Below are 25580 nucleotides of genomic sequence, written 5' to 3' on the forward strand. Positions count from 1 at the left end.
CCCCATAAGTATCAACGACGAATTTGTTGGAGAGGAAAGGTTTTGGGGGATGATGCTGGCTTGAACTTTTTCTTTAGATAATTCCTAAAATTAGTGTTCTGACTTGAAACTGTCAGCTCTGTGATTTCTGTGATTTGGCTGACTCTTTAATGAAGAAATAATGACTTTCCCAGTCTTTTAGGGATGTGCAGTGCTTGAGGACAGCTGTGAAGAGGGCTCAGACATTCAGACTGTACTTTGAATTTCTTGTTTCTAAAAGAACAAGCATGTGTCATTACTTGGCCTGGGACCATCGCTCTCCCTGTGTTATCTTGTGGAAAAGGCATCCTATTTCCAGTTTCAAATCGGCAGTCCTCTGGTTTTGTTTTCCTGATTTTATCCTAAAATAACATATGCTCATTGAGCTATTTCTGTGGCTTTCTTTGGAGAATTGATGTTCATTTATTTGTGTTTCTCTTTAAGTAGAGATGGAATACTACATGTAAACAAGATATAAAAGATGTGTAAGATCCAGAGTGGAAACGTGAGAGCAGCATTGATCAGCGCTACTGGGACCTTTCCTGTTGATCAGTGATCAGTCTTTCCCAAGGCTGGGGGTGGGCGGGGGGCAGGGCCAGGCTTTTGTCTCCACGTCCAGTGCTCCTTTAAGCACATCGGTTCTGGACAGACAAAGGGAGCACATCTGGGATTTGAACACATGTCCTCACATTTCTTTTGTTAAAAAATTTTTTATTGAAGTATAGTTGACTTGTTAATTTCTGCTGTACAGCAAGGTGATTCAGTTATACATACTATACATATATATATCTGTCTTGTTCATGTTCTTTTCCATCATGGTTTATCACAGGATATTGATATTCCCTGTGCCCTACAGTGCGTCCTCAAGTACCTTAATCCTTCGCTTCCTTTGACGATTTCCAAAGAAAAGAAAGTGCCACTTTCGGGCTCCCATTTCAGGGCTCTGTCGCCAGGGGTCCCTGAGATCCTTTGGCCAAGTGTCACCTGCTTCGGTTTTACTTGTTTCTTTTTTTCTTACCCATCTTTAGAGGGGGAGAAACTCAGTAATGTCCTGAAGCTAAGAGGACCGTCAGATGGTTTAAAAGTCCACTGTAGTTGGCTTCCTGTGTGGCCAGTGACTCAAATGGTGTCGCTTTTCGGCAAAGGTGATCATCAGTAACAGGCTCCCAAACAAGATCTCGCTGGACACTGGCTCCTGTAGCGTGTTGAACACCTTGTCTGCTGTGAAAAAGTATGGATTTCACACTTAGCCTTGGAGGTGACAGCTGGACGTTACTGTGGGAAAGTGTGCCTTGTGCGCACAGCGTTGTGGAACTAGACCTTTGTTTCTTCTCTCACCTGGGACACCAGAAGGAGATCCTACTCTCAGATTTTAGGGCTGCAGCTTCACAACACTTTGTCTGTGTGATGCTGCCTCGTTCATAGTATAGGCTTCATGGCAGAATTTCATTCTTCTTCATGACTGAGTAATATTCCATTGTGTGTATGCACCACATCTTCTTTATCCATTTGTCTGTTGATGGGCACTTGGGTTGCTTCCATGTCTTGGCTGTTGTGAGTAGCGCTGCTTAAGAACATCGGGGTGCATGTATCTTTTTGAATTAGTCTTTTCGTGTCTTCTGGATATATACCCAGGAGAGTGGAATTGCTGGATCATATGGTAGCTATATTTTTAGGAACCTTGTACTGTTTTCCATAGTGATTGCACCAATTTACACTCCCACCAACAGTGTATGAGGGTTCCTTTTCTTGTTGAGTTCCTTTAGTGAGGATGTGTTGGTGGTAAGTTTGCTCAGCTTTTGTTCTGAAATGTCTTTATGTCACCAGTTATTTCTAAGAATAGGAAGTTCTGCTGTGTACATATTTCTAGATTAGCAGTTAAATTTTCTTAAATACTTTGAAGATGAATTCATACTGTCTAATGGCTTCCATTGCTGTTGAAGTTAGCTCTTGGTGTAATTATTGTTCCTTTGGATACAATCTCCATTTTTCTCCCCCCCCCAAGTGTTTATATCCTTTAATTTAAAAAAATTGATACAATTCACATACCATAAATTCACCCATTTAAAGTGTACAATTTAGTAACTTTTAGTATATTCAGAGTTGTGCAATCAACCAAAATCAAAACATCTTTATCATCCCAAAAAGAAACCCCAAACCCATTAGGAGCCATTCACCATCCTCCCCTCCCCTGGTCACTAGAAATCTGCTTTCTGTCTCTGTGGATTTACCTATTCTGGACATTTCAAATAAATGGGATCATACAATCTGTGGCCTTCTGTGTCGGGCTTCTTCCGCTTAGCATGATGTTTCAGGGGTCATTGGTGTTGCAACCTGTGTCAGCCCCTCATTCCTTTTTGAGGATGAGTAATAGTCTATTGTATGGACAGACGGTTTTTGTTTATCGGTTCATCAGTTGACGGATCTTTGAATTGTTTCCATTCTGGCTGCTATGATTAATGCTGTTATGAGAATCTGTGTACACGTTTTTGTGTGGACATGTCCCTGTATGGTTTTTTTTTTAGAATTTTTGAATTTTATTTATTTTTTTATACAGCAGGTTCTTATTAGTTATCTATTTTATACATATTAGTGTATATATGTCAATCCCCTGTATGTTTTCAAAAATAACTTTTTCTTATTTTTCGGTATTCTGCAGGTTTACTGTGTCATTTCTAGGTTTGCGTTTCCTTTTATTGGTCCCGTTGAGCTTTTTTGCGCTTTTTGAATTTGCGGATTCACATTTTTCCATTATGAAAAATGTTCAGTCTGTCTCTCTTCAGATACCAGCTTTCCCCAGTTTACTCTCACCTGCTTCCCTAACTCCTGTTCACCTGCGTAGCCGCTCACTCTTCCATGGCCTCTAATGTTCTTTCACATTCCTCATCTTTCTCCATGTGCCACATTCGAGATGATTTCCACTCCTCTTTTTTCCAATTCACTAACTTTTTCTTTTTGCCTAATTTTCTGTTTGGCTCTTTAAGGAGTGTTTAAATTATCCCTGGCGGTCCAGTGGTTAGCACTCAGCTCTTTCACTGCCGTGGCCCAGGTTCAGTCCCTGGTCGGGGAACTAAGATCCCCCAAGCCATGTGATGCTGCCAAACAAAACAAAAAACAACCAGAAAACCCCCAAAGAGGTGATATTTGTTCTTAAAGTGCCTGCTCAGTTTTTCATAGGCTCATCTTCCTTATTTATTCCTTTGAATTCCTTTTTATTGTTTGCAAGCATATTAACAACTCATTAATAACTTTCTTGGAAAATCAAATATACACTTAGCATATGACCCAGCCAACTTATTCCTGGATATTGAACCAGGAGAACTGACAGCATATGTCCATACAAGGACTTGTACACAGATGTTCAGAGCAGCTTTATTTTTGTAATAACCAGAAACAACCTACGTGTTCATCAGTAGGTGAGTGGAAAAGCAAATTGTGTTATATCCACTCACTGGAATACTATTGAGTGATAGAAAGGACTGAACTGTTGATATGCACAGTAACTCAGGATGATTCCGAGATAAGGATGCTGAGTGAAAGAAGCCTGACAGAGGAGCGTAGATTAATGTACAATATGTATAATGTGTTAACTTCTGGAAAACGCACCCTCATGTCTGGTGCCAGCAGTGGGTATCTGGCCAGGAGGGTGGCGGTGAGGATGTGCGAGGGTGCACGGGGAACCTGGCAGTAGGTGGATGTGTTCACCGTCTCAATTGTGTTGCTTGTTTTAGGAATGTCAGAACTCCTCCAGTTGTACAGTTTAAACATCTGCAGGTTATGATATGCTAATTGTGTCTCTGTAACGATGTTAAAGTGAGAAGCCCTGGTACTGGGTGAGGGTGCCTGGAATGAGAATGCGCGGAGGAGGGAGAGGCTGCAGACATCCCGGGAGGCCGTTCGTGGGGCGAGAGCAGTGAGGCACCGATTGGGCCCCGCAGGAGGGGTGCTGCTTCCCCCTACTTTAGCAGGAGGGAAGGCCAGGGGGATGGAGGGAGGACTGTTTCCATTTGAATGGTATATGAAGGCCACTGTTTCTACATGAATTATTTTTTCTTCCTAAGCATATCCCAAAGTTTCTGAATGAATAAACACACCACTTTCTCTATGGAAATTGAGGATGAGTATTGTCTAATTTCTGAGCCAAATGCTTCTACTTCTTTGGTTTTCTTGAGGATATGTTATGATAACCAGATGGGCTCTTTGGCACCCAGGGACTTTATGAATAATTGAAAAAACATCTTCAAAATATATTCTACCTGGAGCACCATACCCTGACCGACTCCCACTGGGAGATGGTTGTCTCCTTTGGCCTTTGTAAATGCATTTTATTCCAGTTTGGTTTATTTCATATACCTGTCACCAGTGAGAAAAGTGTGTATTCAGCCTTCAGCATTTGTGTCTCTTTTGAAAGTGCACAAAAATGGACACATTTCTGGAGCGGCCCCCTCACCGGAGACAGAGGCTAAACCATTGTGAGGGGCCTCGTGGTGGGCTTCGTGGGATGGTGCACTGCAGAGCAGCCTGGGTGGGGAGGTTTCATGAGCTCACGTCAGGGCTGAAGCATGTTGTTTGTGCCAGCTTTGCTGGGTCATCACAAATCCGACAGTACTGACTTCTAGTTCTGGCTGTGCCTCTGATGAACTACCAGGTTACTTACCTTCTCGGGACCTCGGCTTCCTCATCTATAGAACGGATAAAATCGTGCCCGCCTGGCAGGGCGTGACGAGCAGCTACATGACGTGTCCTAAGCGCCCAGTGCTGTGCTGAGCCCGCAGTGAACACGCAGCCTCCAGCCCTTCTTAGTTGCAGTATTTTTATTGCGACTGTGCTTTTTCTTCCCACCACACACATCCCACTTTCAGCTGTCATTTCTACCAGTTGTCACTGTGGCTGTGATGAAGCTGACTTCGAGAGACACGTCCTATTTTAGCATATAAAATTGTATTTCTGAATTGCCCACAGAGATGCTCTTAATAGAAAAATTGAGCACTGTAAACAGCAACTGTGAAATTCTCTCTAAAAGCTCCCTTTGATTCATGATGATCTACCAGGCTCGTCCCATTCTTAAATACCCTCTGTCCTCCTAAATCCACTCAACTCTGCGGTCTTCCTACGAGGCTGCCTTCGTCTGTTTGTAACTTTTTTGGTCTTGTCTTCCTATTGCTTGTCATCCCAATCTGTTCTCTGTTCTATTTGTGGTAGCCTGTGTTGGCAGGAAAATTGGCCGAAATGGTTGAACAGAATTTGCTGCCCTCCATCCGCCCAGCTGGGAGCGGCCTCTTCCCTGCTTGCTCCACTGGCTCCGTCCAGCCTCTCGCCGCCCTGTGCGGCGGCCTCCTCCTCTCCAGCCCTGTCCTTATGCAGCTTCCGGCCTTCCCAAGGCTGGCTTCTCCCTCCCACCCCTCTGTCTCCCATGGGGACAGAGCTGCTGATCTTCTGTCCCCATTTATAATTTATACATAGCTTGTCTTTTCCATTCTCAATTGGATTAGGGGGCAGAATTCTTTAATCTATAAAGAAGCCGGAGAGTAGCTGTTTTAATATATATTTTTTCCCTGAGCTTGAAGATTACAGGTTTCTGAGGTTTCTTTGAGGCTTTGAAGTCGATGTCAGAAAAGGAGGCAAATTTCAGATGTAGTTTTTAGCCTTTTTTGGTAAGTGCCCACAATCCTAGGTCCCTCCAGTTCCAAGACACTGCAGATTTGTACTTTTCACTGATTCCCTTGAGCTGGTCCCCATTTTAGAGTCAAGAAAACTGAGCTCACAGGGTTGTGTGACTCACTCACTCTTGCAGTGTGGTGGGAGGCTGGCTGCAGGAAGACCCAAACCTCTATCTTGAGAACATATGATTCAAAGGAAGATCCACCCCGCCTGCTCCACCCTTCACAGATCAAATCTCAGAAAGACTCAGCGAGACCCTTCTGGGGTCTCCTGTTCGTCCTGTGGATCAACCACCGTTGATGGGACATTTCCATCTCTCACCACGGCTGGATTAGAGCCACCCCTGATCCCGCCAGAACAACCTGGGGTGGGGCAGGAGCTGTTCCGCAAGGAAGGAGGACAGACCAAGCCGCTGCTCAGGACATTTCCCACTACAGCCCGGAGCCTCTGGACCCCTGCAGAAAGGAGGCCTTGAGCACTGTTACAAGTGTAAAACAGGATCAGTATTTCCAAGGCACAAAAGGACCTCAGGCCTTTGGGAGCTAGCAGCATTTGCATAATATGCTAATGATGGAAACTTTCTCTAGGGAAGAGTGAAGTACGCGGGGGAACGAGAGGTGGCGCTTAAAATCCGTTGGGCACCTGCCTTAACTCAGCAGGGGTGACCCTGGGGCTCACTTGCAGGCTCCACGTGACCTAGTTTCTAGCTGAAGAGTGTGGAGTTTGTGTTTTGCAAATGTCTGTGTTCATAATACTAGTTCCCTCACAGCAGGTACTGTGGTGTAGTGGAGAGGTTTTACAGATTATGCCCATGATGCTGGGAGAATGAGAAAAGGGAGAGAAAAACCCATTCAAATCTCACAGCTTTGGACGACTTTTGCAAATGGGTCTTTGCACAGAGACACATGATGAAAGTTCAGTTAACCGTGAGTGAATTGAGTTGATTATTGAACGTGACTTTGGGGTGATGGAATTTTCGTTGACTGTGGCGTGTAAACTACCAAATCTGACCCTGTGATTTATTCATTTACTTAACGTTTACTGTGGGTTTATGATTTGCTAGAGCCTGTGCCAGCTACTGTGGGGGGTGTATGAGGGTGACATTGATAAGAATTCTGCCCTCAATGAGTTGATAGTCATGGAAGGAATCTGGGACGTGCATATAGGTTGCTATAATAACAATAGCTGTTTTTGCCGAATGTTTGCCAGGTACCAGGTCTTGTGACAAACACTTAATATTCCCTGACCCGTCTGAGTCCCCACCACGGCCCTGCCTCGCAGCCTGTCTTCCTGGATACGGGGCCAGCTGTAGTGATCGCGGGTCTCAGTGTAGACGAGGTGCCCGGACTCGGAGGAAGGGTGGCTGCATGGTGAAGAATTGGGGATATTAGGATCCACAGAGGTGGTTGTCAGAGGTGCACAACGGTGAGAAGACACAGGACAGAGTAGGGGCGACAGGGAATGTGTTTAGGCAGGAGAATTGCCTCAATCCGGTTGCAGGTACTCACCTGATTCACAGTTGGGCGCCGGTCCCTGGGCGGCCGCTTTATTTCCAGTCTATCCTTCACTTAGTGTGTCGTCCTTTCGGGTCCCACCCAAAGCCTCTAGGGCTTACCATCCACTCTTTTTAGGGGACACAGAATGTCACTGCTTTCCCACCTGAGTGTGAAAGGCTCTGCTCAGATTCTCAGCCTCTTGGTCAGTTCTTCAGGAAGCTGCAGGCACCTCTGGGGAAGTTGAATGGCAGGCCTGTGTCCCTGCATCTCCTTCTTCTGCCGGATCGTGGTCCTGGAGTTCCTCCTGCCTTGTTAGCCCTCCGGTGCGTTGTCTGCGTTCTCGAGTTGTTCTCAGCGGCTGGGTTGGTCTGAATTGTCTACCTGCTGTTGTCAGAAGTAGGAGCTCCTGAAGTGCATTCGCTCGTGGGGCTGTTGGGGGTTTGTACTCCCCTGCTTGCCTGTTCGATGATGCGTGGGCGCCTGCATTACTTGTAACTGAGTTTTGGTGTGGCTGTCTGCTGCTCGGTTGACTTTCTGTTGGGATTCTGAGGGATGCATAAACTGTCCTCTAGCCACCATCTGGAATTGTATTTTGGGTTTGCATTTTCTCTGCTTAATGCAAGTCATTTAAAAATTAGCTTTTGGGACTTCCCTGGTGGTGCAGTAGATAAGAATCCGCCTGCCAATGCAGGAGATACGGGTTCGAGCCCGGGTCCGGGAAGATCCCACATGCCGCGGAACAGCTAAGCCCGTGCGCCACAGCTACTGAGCCTGCGCTCTAGAGCCCGTGTGCCACAACTACTGAAGCCCGCACGCCTAGAGCCCATGCTCCACAACAAGAGAAGCCACCGCAATGAGAAGCCCGCGCACCGCAATGAAGAGTAGCCCCCGCTCGAGGCAACTAGAGAAAGCCCGCGCGCAGCAACGAAGACCCAACACAGCCAAAAATAAATAAACAAATAAATAAAATTAACTTTTCATGGCGATGTTCCTAACAAATGTTTCTTCATAATTGGTGGGCACCTCCGTCTAATTTAGAAGTGGTTCTAGTTGATAATTGAGTCAGTTTCTTTTGGGGTGCAGAAGATGCTTACTTACACGGTTGTCAGCAGTTTTTACAGTCTGAAAATGCATTTTTCTTCAACCTCATGCAGCCGTTGTGCTGTGCAAAGGGCCCTTGAGTAACAGGAGGCATCCTGGGAGGGGCGTGACCTGATTTACATTTCTGTGGAGGGAAACGAGCCAGAGCGGCATGTGTGTGTGGGGGCAGCCAGGAGGCCTTGTTCTTAGTCCTGGAGGGGCTGATGGCGACCAGACCAGGCTGGTGGCCTTGAAAGCCATTTCTGGAAATACTCTGAGAGCTAACAAGAGCTCCTTTTGGATTGGATGTGGGATGTGAGATAAAGGACTTAGGAGGAGCCCTGGATTAGACTGACAGGTGAGATCACCAGGTAAGAAAAAGAACAGGTGGCAGGGAGTGCTCTACAGAGGTTTACATACGGTCCTGGACACAGTAGTGGCCTCCTGAAATTGGAAGACGAATGGGCTTTTAGACTAAGTTCAAGTGGCACGGTGAAACCACCGCGTGAACGGAGGCTGAGGGAGCAGCTGGTACAAGGGCTGGAAGGTAAAGGCGGCTTGGCGCTGTCTGAGCACAGGAAGCTGGGGGCGGGTGCAGGTGATGTGGTGCTGCGGCTGTGCCTCCTGACAGATGGTAGGCACCTGGCGTTTTTCAGAAGTGGTACGTCCTCGACTTTGACCTGTGGTAGGTGTGACTCTACGTTCCCGGGAGGTTCACCAGGCGGTTGTAGTTAACACGAGGCAGAGTAGTGAGCACACACGGGAGCATTACTCCAGATATTAGCAATTTTTGAATAAAATCTCCTACATTAAAAAAAAAAATCCGGTTAACTTCTCACTTACAATTTTATTCTCATCTTTCAGACAGCATCAGTGTGAGTGGCTTTCCGCTGTGCAGCCCCTTCCGCCAGGTCGTGAGGCCCCGGGTGGAGAGCAAGCCCGTGAACCCAGCTGAGGGCAGCCGGCCTGGGGACCTGGGTCACGTGAAGGTGAGTCGGCCCCCACGGGGCAGCCCGCCAAGGGGCTTGGCACTCTGGGTTTCTGCCGAGCCTTTCGGAGGCAAAGTTCTGAGTATTCTTCAGAAAGGAAAGGAAGCGTGTATTTGATAACAGATCTGTGTTTGTGGAAAGCTGGTTTCTCAGTATTTCTCCTTCTGTGTGAGGTTCGGGAAGCAGTTACACTGAAGCTTGAGTGCCTCGTGTGGTGGTGGACTCTTAATTTCCTGAAGTTTCGGGAATTTGTGGGTTGAATCTAGGACTGTACTGATGAAAGTAGAATGTCGCCTGCCTTTTTCTCGTTCATTTAAAAATTTATCTATCGCATCATTATTCTCAGTTCAGATGTTTATCCCGTAGACTTGTCTTAATCCTTAGGCGACTCCTTCCACTTGTTGGTCTTTGAGCACCAGGGCAGCTGGAATGAATATATAAGTCACGAGTGAGTGTTGGTGCACAGGTGCCTTGGGCCTGGAGCCTGAGCAGAGGTGAGCTGTCTCCTCAGAGCACGAGGGCAGTCGGGGCAGAGCGGTCAGCGACTTGTCAGCACCTGGAAGGCTTGGCTGGGACGCGCCTGCCCAGGGAGCGTGTGTAGAGCGAGGGGACGAGAGGTCCCAGCAGCTGTGACTGGGGAGCAGGCAGCAAAGTCGCCAAGAATGACTTCAATAGGCGTGTGTTCGGGCCCAGCCTTTTGGGGCACTGCTTACATTCTTGGCGTTTAACAGGGTCACTGACTGATTAGACCCATCAGAAGAGCTTGGCCAAACTGGCTGTGAGTCAGTGAGACAACAAATTGCGAGCCATCGGGGCTGCGCTTGACGCAAACAAGATGACGGTGGAAGGACCTGGACGCCGTCTGCCATGAGGCCGTGGCGGAGGGGACGCGCCAACCTGGGTTGATAGAGGTCGCGTCGGTGGGCTGAAGTGCTGAGGAGCTGGGTTTCGGGGGAGAGTCTTCTCCATCTAGGGCCCTGTGGGAAAGAGGAAGGTGGCATAGCTGGGAGTCTCCGTCACTCAGATACAGAAGCTTGGTGGCTGTGCGTCAGGGCTGTAGTGTTGGCCAAGGGCCCTGGGATGTGGAAGAAAAGTCCCACCAGAGGGAGCAAAGGCGTAGAGGTTCCGCAAGCGTAGATGCTGTTGGGGTGATTGTTGGCAGGGAACCGCGGAGGAGAAGCTGGGAAAGGGGCTTCCTTCCAGGCCCCGGATGGTACTTCCCTGCCGTCTCAAGTGTTCCTCCTCCTGGGTCAGGCCCCTCAGCATCGTTACCTTTGCCTCTGCAGTTGGCCTTGTGGCCTCCCCCTCTCCGTCTGCTGTTGGTGCAGCTGTGGCACGATTTTCTTTTTATTTATGTATTTAATTTATTTATTTTTGGCTGCGTTGGGTCTTTGTTGCTGCACACGGGCTTTCTCTAGTTGGCGGCGAGCGGGGGCTACTCTTTGTCGCGGTGTGCGGGCTTCTCACTGCGGTGGCTTCTCTTGTTGTGGAGCACGGGCTCTAGGTGCGTGGGCTCAGTAGTTGTAGCATGTGGGCTCAGTAGTTGTGGCTCACGGGCTCTAGAGCGCAGGCTCAGTAGTTGTGGCGCACGGGCTTAGTTGCTCCGCAGCATGTGGGATCTTCCCGGACCAGGCCTTGAACCTGTGTCCCGTGCATTGACAGGTGGATTCTTTACCACTGTGCCACCAGGGAAGCCCATGATTCTCTTTTATCCACATCCACACACACCAGTCTCCTTTTAGAGCCGTCAGGAATGCTGTCGGGTGGATGTGCTGACCTCGTGGGAGCCTTTGTGCCGAGAGGGAGTCACCCAGTTTGTCTGAGGTCTGTTGGTGAGGGGTGCAGTGAGTCCAAACCTGTGAAATGTCGCACCTCTCCCTGGTCGTCCAGATGCGTCCTCGTGGTTCAGTTGAACTTGTGAGGTTCGGCACAGGAGTGGCGTCTGTGAGCGGCTCCTGTGCTTCTGGTGCTGTCATGTGGGAGCCTCCTGGCACTGCTGAGCCTATTACATCAGCCTTCTCCCCAGAGCAGGAACGGCTTTAATTGGGAATGTGCTAAACCTGTAAACCTCGCTGAGGAATGGTGTAGTCATGGAAACAAGTAATTCAGTGAAAGTGGCTTCTGGGGAGCCCCTCAAGAAGTGGGAAAAGATAACATGTGTTTCTTCGGATTTCCCAGAAAGATTCCTTCCCCCGTTTGGTTTGCGGCATGTCTGTCTGCATTTATTCCCGGCTTTTCTGCACACCCTGAAGAATCTTCTAGGATTGAAAACAGATTGTGTGAAGTGAGTGCACATTAGACATAATATTCCTGTAAGTTAGACTCTGCAGTAGGGCCTCTCTGACCCTCAGTTTCTCCATCCTTAAAATGGAGTAATCATGCTCCCTTCATGGGGTTGTTGGGAGGCTTAAATAATAGAAGAGCTGGGCAGGGAGGAGACACAAAGCTGATCAAATCAAGAACTGGTAATGGACTGGGACTTGATTCCTGTATTTTGGGAGAGAAATGAGACTTGGTGAATGAGCTCTGCTGGCTGTTACGGGGGAGCAGCCCCGGCTAGGATGGACACTGGGTGGCCGATCTGGAGTCTCTCGACCAGTTTCTTGGCGCTGCTGAGCCAGCTCCCCAGTGACAGCAAGGCTCAGCCCTGCCTTCTGAGTTAATACTGTGTGCACGAAATGTGGCCGCGTGCCTGGAACGTGGCAGGGCTGCATTGAGAGCCTGCCCGGGAGGGGCTTAGCTTGGGGACCGCCTGTCCTGGGCTGGGGCTGCAGAAGTGGGCACGCATGGATGGACGGGAGGCCTCTCGCCTGTTGGCTGTGCTGTGTCCCGCTCGAGGCTCCCTGCAGCTTTGCCTGGTGGAGGCATCCAATTTACAGCCTCCAGGGCCAGACTACCCAGAAAGATGGGAGCTGCATGGGGCCCTGTCCTACTCGGGCCTGGAGCGTAAAGCACTCAGAGAGGCTGGAGGGCTTTAGCCAGAGCTAAACCCAGCCGAGGCCCCCGCCGTGTCCGGCTGCTAAATACACCCCAGTTTCCCTCCATCGACAGCAGTGCTCTGTAAGTGCATCACACCCGCTGGTAGCCTGCTGAGAAGCGCTTGGAAATCCCAGCAAAGCCACAGTTCACCGGGAGGCGGGGCAGCCGGGCCTGCCCTGGGCTCTGTGCACATGTGGTTCTGGGGAGCTTGCTGGTATGTGCCCACCCTTGTCAACAACACCTTGCCTTTAAAAACATCAGGGAACAGGCCCAACAGCCTCGGCCATCAGGGTAACAGCTCCGTCCACGGGCACCTCCCGTGGGAACCAGTGTCATGTCGGCCGCTTTCCGGATGGTGGGGGCTCGAGCTGAGGCTGTAGGTGCCCCTGCCTCTGCATGTCCTGCCGTCTCCCTGCTGCTCGGACACCTACACAGTCCATCCAGGGGCCTCAACCACTCACTTAAAACACCCGAGCCCCAGTTTGATCACCTGCAAGTTGGGGAGAAAGTCCTTTCTCACAGGTTGTTAGTGAAGATCTATTGAAATAATACTTGGGCAGGTGTTTTATTAAAAACAATACACAAGCTGGGGAGGAGGAACAGAACTGGGGGTTGCCTGAACGGATGAGTTGCAGGGTGTGGTGAAGGCGTCCCCTGGTTACAGAGCAGGCAGAGGCCAGGCCTCGTCTCGTCCAGCCGGTGTTGCCCACCCAGCCTGGACCCTGCCTGCCTGTCCCAGATGCGCCACATGGCTGCCTGCGTCCTGTCGCGTGGCCGTGCCGGGGTTGTCTTCCCTCTCCTGCGTGCCTGTTGTGTCAAAATTATAGATGATGACTGTGTTCACTAATACATGCACCTATGAAAAAACTCAGGAATCTTCAAAATTAAGTAGTCAATCTTAAATCCAACAAGACTTCTCTAAGTAGATGTTCAGATTGTCTGTGAATAGAAAGATTTACTTCTTCCTTTCCAAGCAGGCTAACTTATTCCTTTCCCTGCTTTATTGTACTAGCCTTGTTCATGATTGTAGAGATAAACCATTCAGTCTTTCATCGTTAAGTGTGATGGTAGCTGTAGAGTTTTTATACCTGCCCTTTATCCTATTAAGGAAGTTCCCTACAACCATTAAAAAAAAAAGTTATAGCAAATAAGCCAGCGAAGGAGGTTGAAGTTGAAGCATAAATAATATTCAGTTAGTCCAAAAGAAGGAATAAAGGGAGGACAAAGGAAACAAAGGAAAATGGGACAGATAGAAGACAGCAAGATGATGGGTGATAAACTTAACCATATCAGTAATCAGATCGAAAGTAAGTAGTCTAAATACTCTAATTGCAGGTAGAGAATGTCAGATTGGATAAAAAAAGCAAGACCCAACTCTAGCTACCTCCAAGTAATGAAATTTAAATATAAAGACAAAAATAGGTTGAAACTAAATGGATGGAGGAAGGTATACCATGCTTACACTAATGAAAAATCTGGAGTGGCCTTATGGAGAACAGAGAAAAGTAAACTTCAGAGCAAGGAATATTACCAAGGATAAAAAGGTCTTTTCATAATGGTAAAGGGCTCAATTCCTCAAGAAAATGTAAGCCATAAATATTTATGTACCTAATAAGAGCTTCAAGATACATGAAGCAAAAACTGGTAGAATGGCAAGAAGACATAAATAAATTGAGAGAGTTCCATATCCTTCAGTAATTGTTGGAAAAAGTAGACAGAAATGAGTAGAGATAGTATTGTTCAGATCTTCTCTGTCAATCAATTTGACGTAATCAACATTTATAGAGCACTCTGCTCAACAACAGTTAGGTACAGAGTACATGTTCTTTTCAGGTGCGCATAGAACAATTACCAAAGTAGACCATATTGGGGCTGTGATGGTTAGATTTTGTGTGTCCTCGGGGCTAGGCTGTGGTGCCCAGTTGTTTGGTCAAACACAAGTTTAGATGTTGCTGTAAAGTGATTTTGGAGATGTGATTAACATTTACCACCAGTTAAGTTAAAGAGGTTGTTCTTCATAATATGGGTAGGCCTCATCCAACCAGCTGAAGGCCTTTGAGCAAAAATTGAGAATTTTGGGGGGAGAAATTTCCAAAATCCCTTTCTCCAAAAATGGAGAAGGAATTCTGCCTCAAGGCTGTGACGTAGGTCCTGACTGAGTTTCCAGCCCATCAGCCTGCCCTAGAAATCTCAAACTTGCCAGCACCACAGTCATACTGGCTAGTTCCTTAAAATAGATCTCTTTGTACATGTGTCCACACAAATATTGCCAACACACGTGCCCTATTGGTTTGTGGTTCTGTTTCTCTGGAGAGGCCTGACTGATACAGAGGGCCACAAAGCAAATCTCAAATTTAAAAGGATTCTCATTTTTTTTTTTTTTTTTTTTTTTTTTTGCGATACGCGGGCATCTCACTGTTGCGGCCTGTCCCGTTGCGGAGCACAGGCTCCGGACGCGCAGGCTCAGCGGCCATGGCTCACGGGCCCAGCCGCTCCGCGGCATGTGGGATCTTCCCGGACCGGGGCACGAACCTGCGTCCCCTACATCGGCAGGAGGACTCTCAACCACTGCACCACCAGGGAAGCCCCAAGGATTCTCATTTTATAAAGTATATTCTGACAGTAATAAAATTAAATTAGAAGCCCATAACAAAGATCTTTGAAAAACCCTCAGACGTTTGGAAACAAAATGACACTTATAATTAACTCATGGGTCAAAGAAGAAATAAAAAATTAGAAAGAATTTTGAAATGAGTGAAAATGAAAGCACAGTATATCATTTGTGGGATGCCACTAAAACAGTAGTTTGGGGAAATTTATAATACTTAATGCCTATGTCAGAATAGAAGAATAGCCTTCAATCAATAAACCTCAGCTTCAACTTGAAGAAAGTAGAAAAAAATGTGGAAGTTAAACCTAGAGTAGAAAAGGAAATAATAAAGACCAGAACAGAAATCAGTGAAACTGGAAACAAAAAAACCCGATATTGACAAACCAAAAGCTTATTCTTTGAGAAAAATCAGTGAAGTCTACCAACTTCTAGTCAGATGGATCATAGAGAAAAGACATAAATTAAAAATATTAGCAATGAAAAAGGTGGCATCACCACAGGTTCTACACATATTAAATGCATAACGGATATATCATGAACAACTTTATGCCAATAAATTTGAAAACTGAGGTGAAATGGACAAATTCCTTTTAAAAAAATGTTTTATTGAAGTATAGTTGATTTACAATGTTGTGTTAATTTCTGCTGTACAGCAAAGTGACTCGGTTTTACATACATATTTTTTCATATTCTTTTCAATTATGGTTAATCACAGAATATTGACTGTAATTCCCTGTGCTCTACAGTAGAACTTTGCTCATCCATCCTATATGTAATGGTTTGCATCTGCTAATCCCACACTCCCAGTCCTTTCTCCCCACCCTCATCCCCTTGGCAACCACAGGTCTGTTCTCTATATCTGTGAGTCTGTTTTTGTTTTGTAGGTATGTTTATTTGTGTCATATTTTGGATTCCACATATAAATGATATCATGGTGTTTGTCTTTCTCTTTCTGACTTATTGAGCTTCATATGATAATCTCTAGATCCATCCATGTTGCTGCAAATGGCATTGTTTCATTCTTTTTAATGGCGACAAATTCATTGAAAGACTCAAAGTATTAAAGCTTACTCATAGAAGTAAGTAGATAGTCTGAATAGCCTTATATCCATTAAGGAAACGGAATTTTTTGTTAAAACCATCCCATAGAGAAAATCCAGGCCCAGGTGGCTCACCCATGCAGCTTACCAAACATAAAGGGAGGAATAATACAAATTTTATGTAAGCTTTTCTTGCAGGAAACTTGAGAAAGAAGGAATACTGCTAATTCGTTCTATGAGGTCAGCATCACCCTGATATCAAAGATATAAAAACACACAAAGATTATTAAAAAAACGGCACAAAGATTATAAAAACAAAAACAAAGACTCCTGAACATAGATAGGAAAATTTTAACGGAATTTTTTTACCATAATATTGGCTGAGTGGCATTTATCTGAGGAATGCAAGGTTGGTTTAACATTAGAAAACCAGCAAATGTAATTCTTCATATCAACAAACTAAAAAACAAATGATATAAGCATCTCAGTAGATGAAGAAAAAGCATCTGACAAAGTACAATATCTATGTCTAATAAAAACTCAGCAGACTTAGAAATAGAAGGGAACTTCCTCAACCTGATGAAGTGCACCCACAAAACTGCTACAGCCCCCTTTGAACTTAAAGGTGGAAAACAGGTTGTGCTTTCCCTAAGGGCAGCCACACCGGGCCACGCATCCTGGCTCCCCAGGTGTACCCTCTCACTGTACTCTTCATTGGCGCTGGCTGTTCACTTTGATTGGAGGTTCTCTCTCAGTTCCTTTGATTCCTGGCATGTTCTCCGGTGCTCCTCCAGGGCCACGCCCTGATGTTACCTTGTCTGCCAAGCTGTCAGTGGTGGCCCTGTGCTCATGTCCCCGAGTTCTCCATAGCTGTGAGCTCCTCATGGCCGTGGCCTGGTCCGCGCCTCCTGGCACAGTGCTCGGCCTTTGGGAAATCTTTCTGGACCCAGATATTCCAGATAGCTAGGTCAGATATTCCCTTTCCATAGGAATTCTCCTTTCTCTAAAGAGGTTCTCTCCATCAGTGAGGCAAAGCAGGGCAGTGGAGTAAGTTTCTTCTCACTCAGAGTAAAGTCTAGTTTTCAGATTCTTCAGAAGCCCAACAACATTCAGATGCTGTCTTATGCCCTGTTAAATATTTTATTTTACTTTAACCTTTACAGTAAAGAACCATAGGATGTTCATGAAGTTCTTACATGCTTTTACGTTTTAATAGTTGTATTTATAAATGGACTGACTGGAAGAATCTGCTAAGAAAACTTAACAGTAAATGTATTTGAGTTAAAAACAAAAAAACCTATGTCATGGAATAGCATATTTTCTTAATCAAGCTGTGTTATTAGGGGAAAATGGTTTCATGAGCCTTTTGGTGCCTCGGGGCAGCAGAGTGAAGGTTCTCATTAGCTTGGAGGAGAAAATGTATTCATTGATCATTCACACGCTCAAGGATGGCAAGCAGGTGGGCTGCCCAGGCTGGAGACTGTGCTGGCCAGGGAGGCTTGGAACGTGGCAGCAGAGAGATCGAACTTTTTAAACAGTATTTACAGGTTACGTCCCTCATGACTGCAACTTCCCAGTATTTGGGTGGGAGTTACTGAACAGCTTAGAAAGATTAAGCAACATGCCCAAGGTCAAGCAGTTTCAAAGTAGAAGCTAAAATTCAAACCCAGTTATGGCTAAATCCAAAGCTTGTATTGTTTCCACAATGTCATGCTTCCCCTCTCTATATACTTTATAAGTTTCCAAACTTATTATGGAATACAAAACATCCTCTATTGTTTCAAGCCGTATTTATAGAGCAGCGAATATAAGCTTTTTGCCTATCTGACCCTCAGTTTTCAATGTGTGAAAGGCAGATCATAAGCCTTCCTCCTGGGCTATTGTAAGGAGGAAAGCATCTGCTATTAGCCCTGGTAGATAAGAAAAGCTTACAAAATGGCAAATCCAATTCAGTTCCAAATTATTTCTAATCTGTCCCAGGAATAGTTACAGAGACAGTTTAAACTCTACAGAGTTTAAGCATAAAGGCATCAAAAGAATCCTTTAATCTGCTCAACAATTTCGAAACTTAGTAAGAAATGTAGCAGTAAGAGAAGTGCAGAGTCCACTGCATGTGGAATTCTAAACAGATATCAGGGAGAGGGGCCAGAAGAATGCTCCTTGAGGTTCCATGACACGGTGAAGGCTTTTGTCCACCATGATGGTCACTGTTTACCTGAACCCCTGTAACATTTCATCCACTCCACCCATTCGACAAGCCCCTGGTGAGTAACTGTTCAGTGCCCAGTTCTGGGAGCTGGGGCTGTAACGGGGGGCAGGACGACGTCCTGGAGCTCACCTTCCGGCAGAGGAGCCGAACAGTAAGCACACACATGTCAACTGGTGAGAGGCGCTGTGCGGGAAGGTCAAGGAAGGAAGAGGATGGGGCCTGCTTGCCCCATCGGCACAGGCCTTTCTGCAGAGGCACCATGGCAGTCTGAGACGCATGTGCACACACACAGTCTGTGTCAGATGGTTTCCTGTATTGAGGTAGGACATGACTTAGAACATCACCACAGCTGCCATGACTATTATATAAGCCAGTTTTCTTCCCAGTAGGGTGTGAGTTGGTCCAAGCTAAGGATGATACCCTACTAATCTTTGCCTTTTCAGCACTTGGTACCAGGGCAGGCACATCACAGGCTCCCGGTAAGTGCTGAATACTGAACAAGAAAGAAAAGGAAATGGCTTCTAAAGGGTTGCTCTGTGCTCTCATTCCTTTCCTATTAATCATATGCTGCGTTTGATCACAGCAGGACCTTATCACGTTGGTTGGTACACAGTAGCATGCATCCGAATCACCTGGGGGCTTGTTAAAACAGCGCGCTGGGCCCCATCCTCGATTTCTAATTCGGCAGGTCTGGGTCGGGGCTGGGAGTGCATTTCTAACAGGTTTGCAGCTGCTGCAGCTGGCTGTGGGCACCATGCTTTGAGGACCACTGCCTTAGGGTAGGAGATGTTTTCGATTTGTTTAACGTCTTTTACTGTCTGTAGGACGGCACTGTAAGCAGTTCTGGACCTTCCTGCTGTGCCTCATGCCCTGTGATGTAACTCTTAGGTTAGCACATGGGAAGCTCTCTAAGTAGCTCAGTTTGAGGTACCTCAGTGACTGACTTATAGCACCTGGATTCCTGGGAAGGCATTTTCATAAACATTTGTGGTAAAATCTTAACATAAACATACAGTTAAAATTAAATCGAGGCATTCAAACGCATATATTGGGGAAAGTCAAGAGACACCTGTCTAGGAGCCCATAAACCCGCCAGCCCTGCTGCGGCCCAGGGCCCTTCCACGGGATGAGCCTCATGGTGCCACCGTGTGGGGGTCACAGAAGCCCTCAAACCTTTGAGCACCCTGGCCCGTCATGAGAGTGCCTGTTGGTTCACCAGCAGGACTCACGGATTCCCAGGCAGACAGCAGAGGAAAATGGGTACTTTCATTGCATTCTTGCCAAACAGGAAAATTGAGTTAGATCAGCTTTTCAGAATGACTGACAGAAAGCCAATATGTTTGCTTTGGGTAAGGAAATGGAAATTTCACACCACAGACATACGGGGTCCAAGAGTCATTTTACAAAATGTCCTGCCATACAGATTTAGGTGATATCATCAGTCCCTAAAATGCCCCAAACTGTTTAAATAGGGGCCACATTAAACAAAAGAATCCTGCCCCCTCTCCCAACCCGGAAACATCTACACTATTGAAACAAGCGAAATGGGGGAAACAATTACTTGTCATCAAACAGCCATGGATAAACCTCAGCGTTGTCTCAGTGGGTGGGTTACTTCACTTCATCTGTGAACGAGAGATCATCCTTAGTCCTCAGGGGTGTTCTGAGGGTGAAGCAGGTCACAGAACCCAAGTGTGGAGACCCCCCAGCTCCCTCTGCCCTCTGGTTGGCACATCCCTCTGTCATCTCTACATTGCTTGTATGGTGTTGTCGGCAGTAGGCTTGTCTGTCACCCCATGTGATCCCAAGCTCCACGAAGGCAGAAAACGCTCACGTTTCCTTATGCACGCTCTACAGGATATCTAGCGCATGCTGGGTGCCCAATCGATGACCGTTAGACTGGGAGAAACACAGAAAGCTGTGGAGGAGGCAGGCAGAAGGAGGAGCCTTCTTCTTCTTTATTTTTTAACATCTTTATTGGAGTATAATTGCTTTACAGTGGTGTGTTAGTTTCTGCCGTATAACAAAGTGAATCAGCTCTACATATGCATACATATATCCCCATATCCCCTCCGTCTTCTGTCTCCCTCCCCCCGTCCCTACCCCACCCCTCTAGGTGGTCACAAAGCACCGAGCTGATCTCCCTGCGCTATGCGGCTGCTTCCCACTAGCTATCTGTTTTACATTTGGTCATATATATAAATCCATGCCACTCTCTCACTTCGTCCCAGCTTCCCCTTCCCCCTCCCCGTGTCCTCAAGTCCATTCTCTACGTCTGCATCTTTATTCCTGTCCTGCCCCTAGGTTCTTCAGAACCTTTTTTTTTTAAGATTCCATATATATGTGTTAGCATACGGTATTTGTTTTTCTCTTTCTGACTTACTTCACTCTGTATGACAGTCTCTAGGTCCATCCACCTCACTACAAATAACTCAATTTCGTTTCTTTTTATGGCTGAGTAATATTCCATTGTATATATGTGCCACATCTTCTTTATCCATTCATCTGTCGATGGACACTTAGGTTGTTTCCATATCCTGGCTATTGTAAACAGAGCTGCAATGAACATTGTGGTACATGTCTCCTTTTGAATTATGGTTTTCTCAGGGTATATGCCCAGTAGTAGGATTGCTAGGTCATATGGTAGTTCTATTTTTAGTTTTTAAGGAACCTCCATACTGTTCTCCATAGTGGCTGTATCTTTTTACATTCCCACCAACAGTCTAAGAGGGTTCCCTTTTCTCCACACCCTCTCCAACATTTATTGTTTGTAGATTTTTTTTTTTTTTTTGGCAGTACGCGGGCCTCTCACTGTTGCGGCCTCTCCTGTTGCAGAGCACAGGCTCCGGACGCGCAGGCTCAGCAGCCATGGCTCATGGGCCCAGCCGCTCCACGGCATGTGGGATCTTCCCAGACCGGGGCACGAACCCGTGTCCTCTGCATCGGCAGGCGGACTCTCAACCACTGCGCCACCAGGGAAGCCCATTTGTAGATTTTTAGATGATGGCCATTCTGACCGGTGTGAGGTAATACCTCATTGTAGTTTTGATTCTCATTTCTCTAATGATTAGTGATGTTGAGCATCCTTTCATGTGTTTGTTGGCAGTCTGTATGTCTTCTTTGGAGAAATCTCTATTTAGGTCTTCTGCCCATTTTTGGATTGGGTTGTTTATTTTTTTTTGATATTGAGCTACATGAGCTGCTTGTATATTTTGGAGATTAATCCTTTTTCAGTTTCTTTGTTTGCAAATATTTTTTCCCATTCGGAGGGTTGTCTTTTCGTCTTGTTCATGGTTTCCTTTGCTGTGCAAAAGCTTTTAAGTTTCATTAGGTCCCATTTGTTTGTTTTTATTTCCATTTCTCTAGGAGGTGGGTCAAAAGGATCTTGCTGTGATTTATGTCATACAGTGTAGTGTTCTGCCTATGTTTTCCTCTAAGAGTTTTATAGTGTCTGGCCTTCCATTTAGGTCTTTAATCCATTTTGAGTTTATTTTTGTGTATGGTGTTAGGGAGTGTTCTAATTTCATTCCTTTACATGTAGCTGTCCCATTTTTCCGGCACCACTTATTGAAGAGGCTATCTTTTCTCCATTGTGTGTTCTTGCCTCGTTTATCAAATATAAGGGGACCATATGTGCATGGGTTTATCTCTGGGCTTTCTATCCTGTTCCATTGATCTATCTTTCTGTTTTTGTGCCAGTACCATACTGTCTTGATTACTGTAGCTTTGTAGTATAGTCTGAAGTCAGGGAGTGTGATTCCTCCAGCTCCCTTTTTCTTTCTCAAGATTGCTTTGGCTATTCGGGGTATTTGTGTTTCCATATAGATTGTGAAATTTTTTGTTCTAGTTCTGTGAAAAATGCTACTGGTAGTTTGGTAGGGATTGCAGTGAACCTGTACATTGCTTTGGTAGTATAGTCATTTTCACAATGTTGATTCTTCCAATCCAAGAACATGGTATATCTCTCCATCTATTTCTATCATCTTTAATTTCTTTCAACAGTGTCTTATAATTTTCTGCATACAGGTCTTTTGTCTCCTTAGGTAGGTTTATTCCTAGATATTTTATTCTTTTTGTTGCAGTGGTAAATGAGAGTGTTTTCTTAATTTCACTTTCAGATTTTTCATCATTAGTGTATAGGAATGCAAGAGATTTCTGTGCGTTAACTTTGTATCCTGCTACTGTACCAGGTTCATTGATTAGCTCTAGTAGTTTTCTGGTAGCATCTTTAGAATTCTGTATGTATAGTATCATGTCATCTGCAAACAGTGACAGCTTTACTTCTTCTTTTCCGATTTGGATTCCTTTTATTTCTTTTTCTTCTCTGATTGCTGTGGCTAAAACTTCCAGAACTATGTTGAATGTTAGTGGTGAGAGTGGGCAACCTTGCCTTGTTCCTGATCTTAGTGGAAATGGTTTCAGTTTTTCACCATTGAGAACGATGTTGGCTGTGGGTTTGTCATATATGGCCTTTATTATGTTGAGGAAAGTTCCCTGTATGCCTGCTTTCTGGAGGGTTTCTATCATAAATGGGTGTTCAATATTGTTGAAAGCTTTTTCTGCATCTATTGAAATGTTCATGTGGTTTTTCTCCTTCAATTTGTTAATATGGTGTATCACATTGACTGATTTGAGTATATTGAAGAATCTTTGCATTCCTGGGTTAAACCCCACTTGATCATGGTGTATGATCCTTTTAATGTGCTGTTGGATTCTGTTAGCTAGTATTGTGTTGAGGATTTTGCATCTATGTTCATCAGTGATATTGGCCTGTAGTTTTCTTTTTTTGTGACATCTTTGTCTGGTTTTGGTATCAGGGTGATGGGTGGCCTCGTAGAGTGAGTTTGGGAGTGTTCCTCCCTCTGTTATATTTGGAAGGGCTTGAGAAGGATAGGTGTTAGGTCTTCTCTAAATGTTAGATAGAATTCGCCTGTGAAGCCATCTGGTCCTGGGCTTTTTTGTTGGAAGATTTTTAGTCACAGTCTCAATTTCAGTGCTTGTGATTGGTCTGTTTATATTTTCTGTTTCTTCCTGGTTCAGTCTCAGAAGGTTGTGCTTTTCTAAGAATTTGACCATTTCTTCCAAGTTGTCCATTTTATTGGCATGTAGTTGCTTGTAGTAATCTCTCATGATCCTTTGTATTTCTGCAGTGTTGGTTGTTACTTCTCCTTTTTCATTTCTAATTCTATTGATTTGAGTCTTCTTCCTTTTTGTCTTGATGAGTCTGGCTAATGGTTTATCAATTTTGTTTATCTTGTCTAAGAACCAGCTTTTAGTTTTATTGATCTTTGCTATTGGTTCCTTCATTTCTTTTTCATTGATTTCCTATCTGATCTTTAAGATTTCTTTCCTTGTGCTAACTTTGGGTTTTTTTATTCATCTTTCTCTAATTGCTTTAGGTATAAGGTTAGGTTGTTTGAGGTGTTTCTTGTTTCTTGAGGTAGGATTGCATTGCTATAAACGTCCCTCTTAGAACTGCTGTTGCTGCATCCCATAGGTTTTGGGTTGTCGTGTTTTCATTGTCATTTGTTTCTAGATATTTTTTGATTTCCTCTTTGATTTCTTCACTGATGTCTTGGTTATTTGGTAGTGTATTGTTTAACCTCCATGTGTTTGTATTTTTTACAGATTTTTTCCTGTAATTGATAACTAGTCTCACAGCCTTGTTGTCAGAAAAGATTCTTGATATGATTTCAATTTTCTTGAATTTACCAAGGCTTGATATGTGACCCAAGATATGAGCTATCCTGGAGAATGTTCCATGAGCACTTGAGAAGAAAGTGTATTCTGTTGTTTTTGGATGGAATGTGCTATAAATAGCAGTTAAGTCCATCTTGTTTAATGTGTCACTTAAAGCTTGTGTTTCCTTATTTATTTTCATTTTTGATGATATGTCCGTTGGTGAAAGTGGTATGTTCGAGTCCCCTACTATGATTGTGTTACTGTTGATTTCCCCTTTTATGGCTGTTACATTTGCCTTATGTATTGAGGTGCTCCTATGTTGGGTGCGTAAATATCTACAACTGTTATCTCTTCTTCTTGGATTGATCCCTTGATCATTATGTAGTGTCCTTCCTTGTCTCTTGTAACATTCTTTATTTTAAAGTCTATTTTATCTGATATGAGAATTGCTACTGCAGCTTTCTTCTGATCTCCACTTGCATGGATTATCTTTTTCCATTCCCTCACTTTCAGTCTGTATGTGTCCCTAGGTCTGAAGTGGGTCTCTTGTAGACAGCAGATATACGGGTCTTGATTTCGTATCCATTCAGCCAGTCTATGTCTTTTGGTTGGAACATTTAGTCTATTTACATTTAAGGTAGTTATTGATATGTATGTTCCCATTACCATTTTCTTATTTGTTTTGCTTTTGTTATTGCAGGTCTTTTTCCTTCTCTTGTGTTTCCTGCCTAGAGAGGTTCCTTTAAGCATTTTTGTAATGCTGGTTTGGTGGTGGTGAATTCTCTTAGCTTTAGCTTGTCTGTAAAGGTTTTAATTTCTCCATCGAACCTGAATGAGATCCTTGCTGGGTAGAGTCATCTTGGTTGTAGGTTTTTCCCTTTCATCACTTTAAATATGTCCTGCCACTCCCTTCTGGCTTGCAGAGTTTCTGCTGAAAAAGCAGCTGTTAACCTTATGGGTATTCCCTTGTATGTTATTTGTTGCTTTTCCATTGCTGCTTTTAATATTTTTTCTTTGTATTTAATTTTTGATAGTTTGATTCATGTGCGTCTTGGCATGTTTCTCCTTGGATTTATCCTGTATGGGACTCTCTGTGCTTCCTGGACTTGACTCACTATTTCCTTTCTTATATTAGGGAAGTTGTCAACTGTAATCTCTTCAAATATTTTCTCAGTCCCTTTATTTTTCTCTTCTTTTTCTGGGACCCATATAGTTTGAATGTTGGTGCATTTAATGTTGTCCCTGAGGTCTCCGAGACTGTCCTCAATTCTTTACATTCTTTTCTCTTTATTCCACTCTGTGGTAATTATTTCCACTATTTTATCTTCCAGGTCACTTATCCGTTCTTCTGCCTCAGTTATGCTGCTATTGACTCCTTCTAGAGAATTTTAAATTTCATTTATTGTGTTGTTCATCATTGTTTGTTTGCTCTTTGGTTTTTCTAGGTCCTTGTTAAACGTATCTTGTATTTTCTCCATTCTATTTCCAAGATTTTGGATCATCTTTACTGTCATTACTCTGAATTCCTTTTCAGGTAGGCTGCCTATTTCCTCTTCATTTGTTAGGTCTGGTGGGTTTTTAGTTTGCTCTTTCATCTGCTGTGTGTTTATCTATCTTCTCATGTTGCTTAACTTACTGTGTTTGGGGTCTCCTTTTTGTAGGCTGCAGGTTCGTAGTTCCCATTGTTTTTGCTGTCTGCCCCCAGTGGGTAAGGTTGGTTCAGTGGGTTGTGTAGGCTTCCTGGTGGAGGGAACTGGTGTCTGTGTTTTGGTGGATGAGGCTGGATCTTGTCTTTCTGGTGGGCAGGACCATGTC

General features: G+C 44.9%; 1 protein-coding gene across 6 annotated transcripts in view; it reads left to right on the forward strand.

The window, feature by feature from the left end:
• TRAPPC9 (trafficking protein particle complex subunit 9) overlaps positions 1-25580 on the forward strand; it is a 524427-nt gene that overhangs the window by 185944 nt on the left and 312903 nt on the right. For all 6 annotated transcript variants that reach the window (XM_079901721.1, XM_079901717.1, XM_079901722.1 and 3 more), the window contains one exon: positions 9120-9244. In XM_079901721.1, the coding sequence (XP_079757847.1) occupies positions 9120-9244 (125 nt within the window). The remainder of the gene's footprint in view (positions 1-9119; positions 9245-25580) is intronic.

The sequence above is a fragment of the Stenella coeruleoalba genome (genome assembly GCF_951394435.1).
Source record: "Stenella coeruleoalba genome assembly, chromosome: 17".
NCBI classification, from domain to species: Eukaryota; Metazoa; Chordata; class Mammalia; order Artiodactyla; family Delphinidae; genus Stenella; species Stenella coeruleoalba.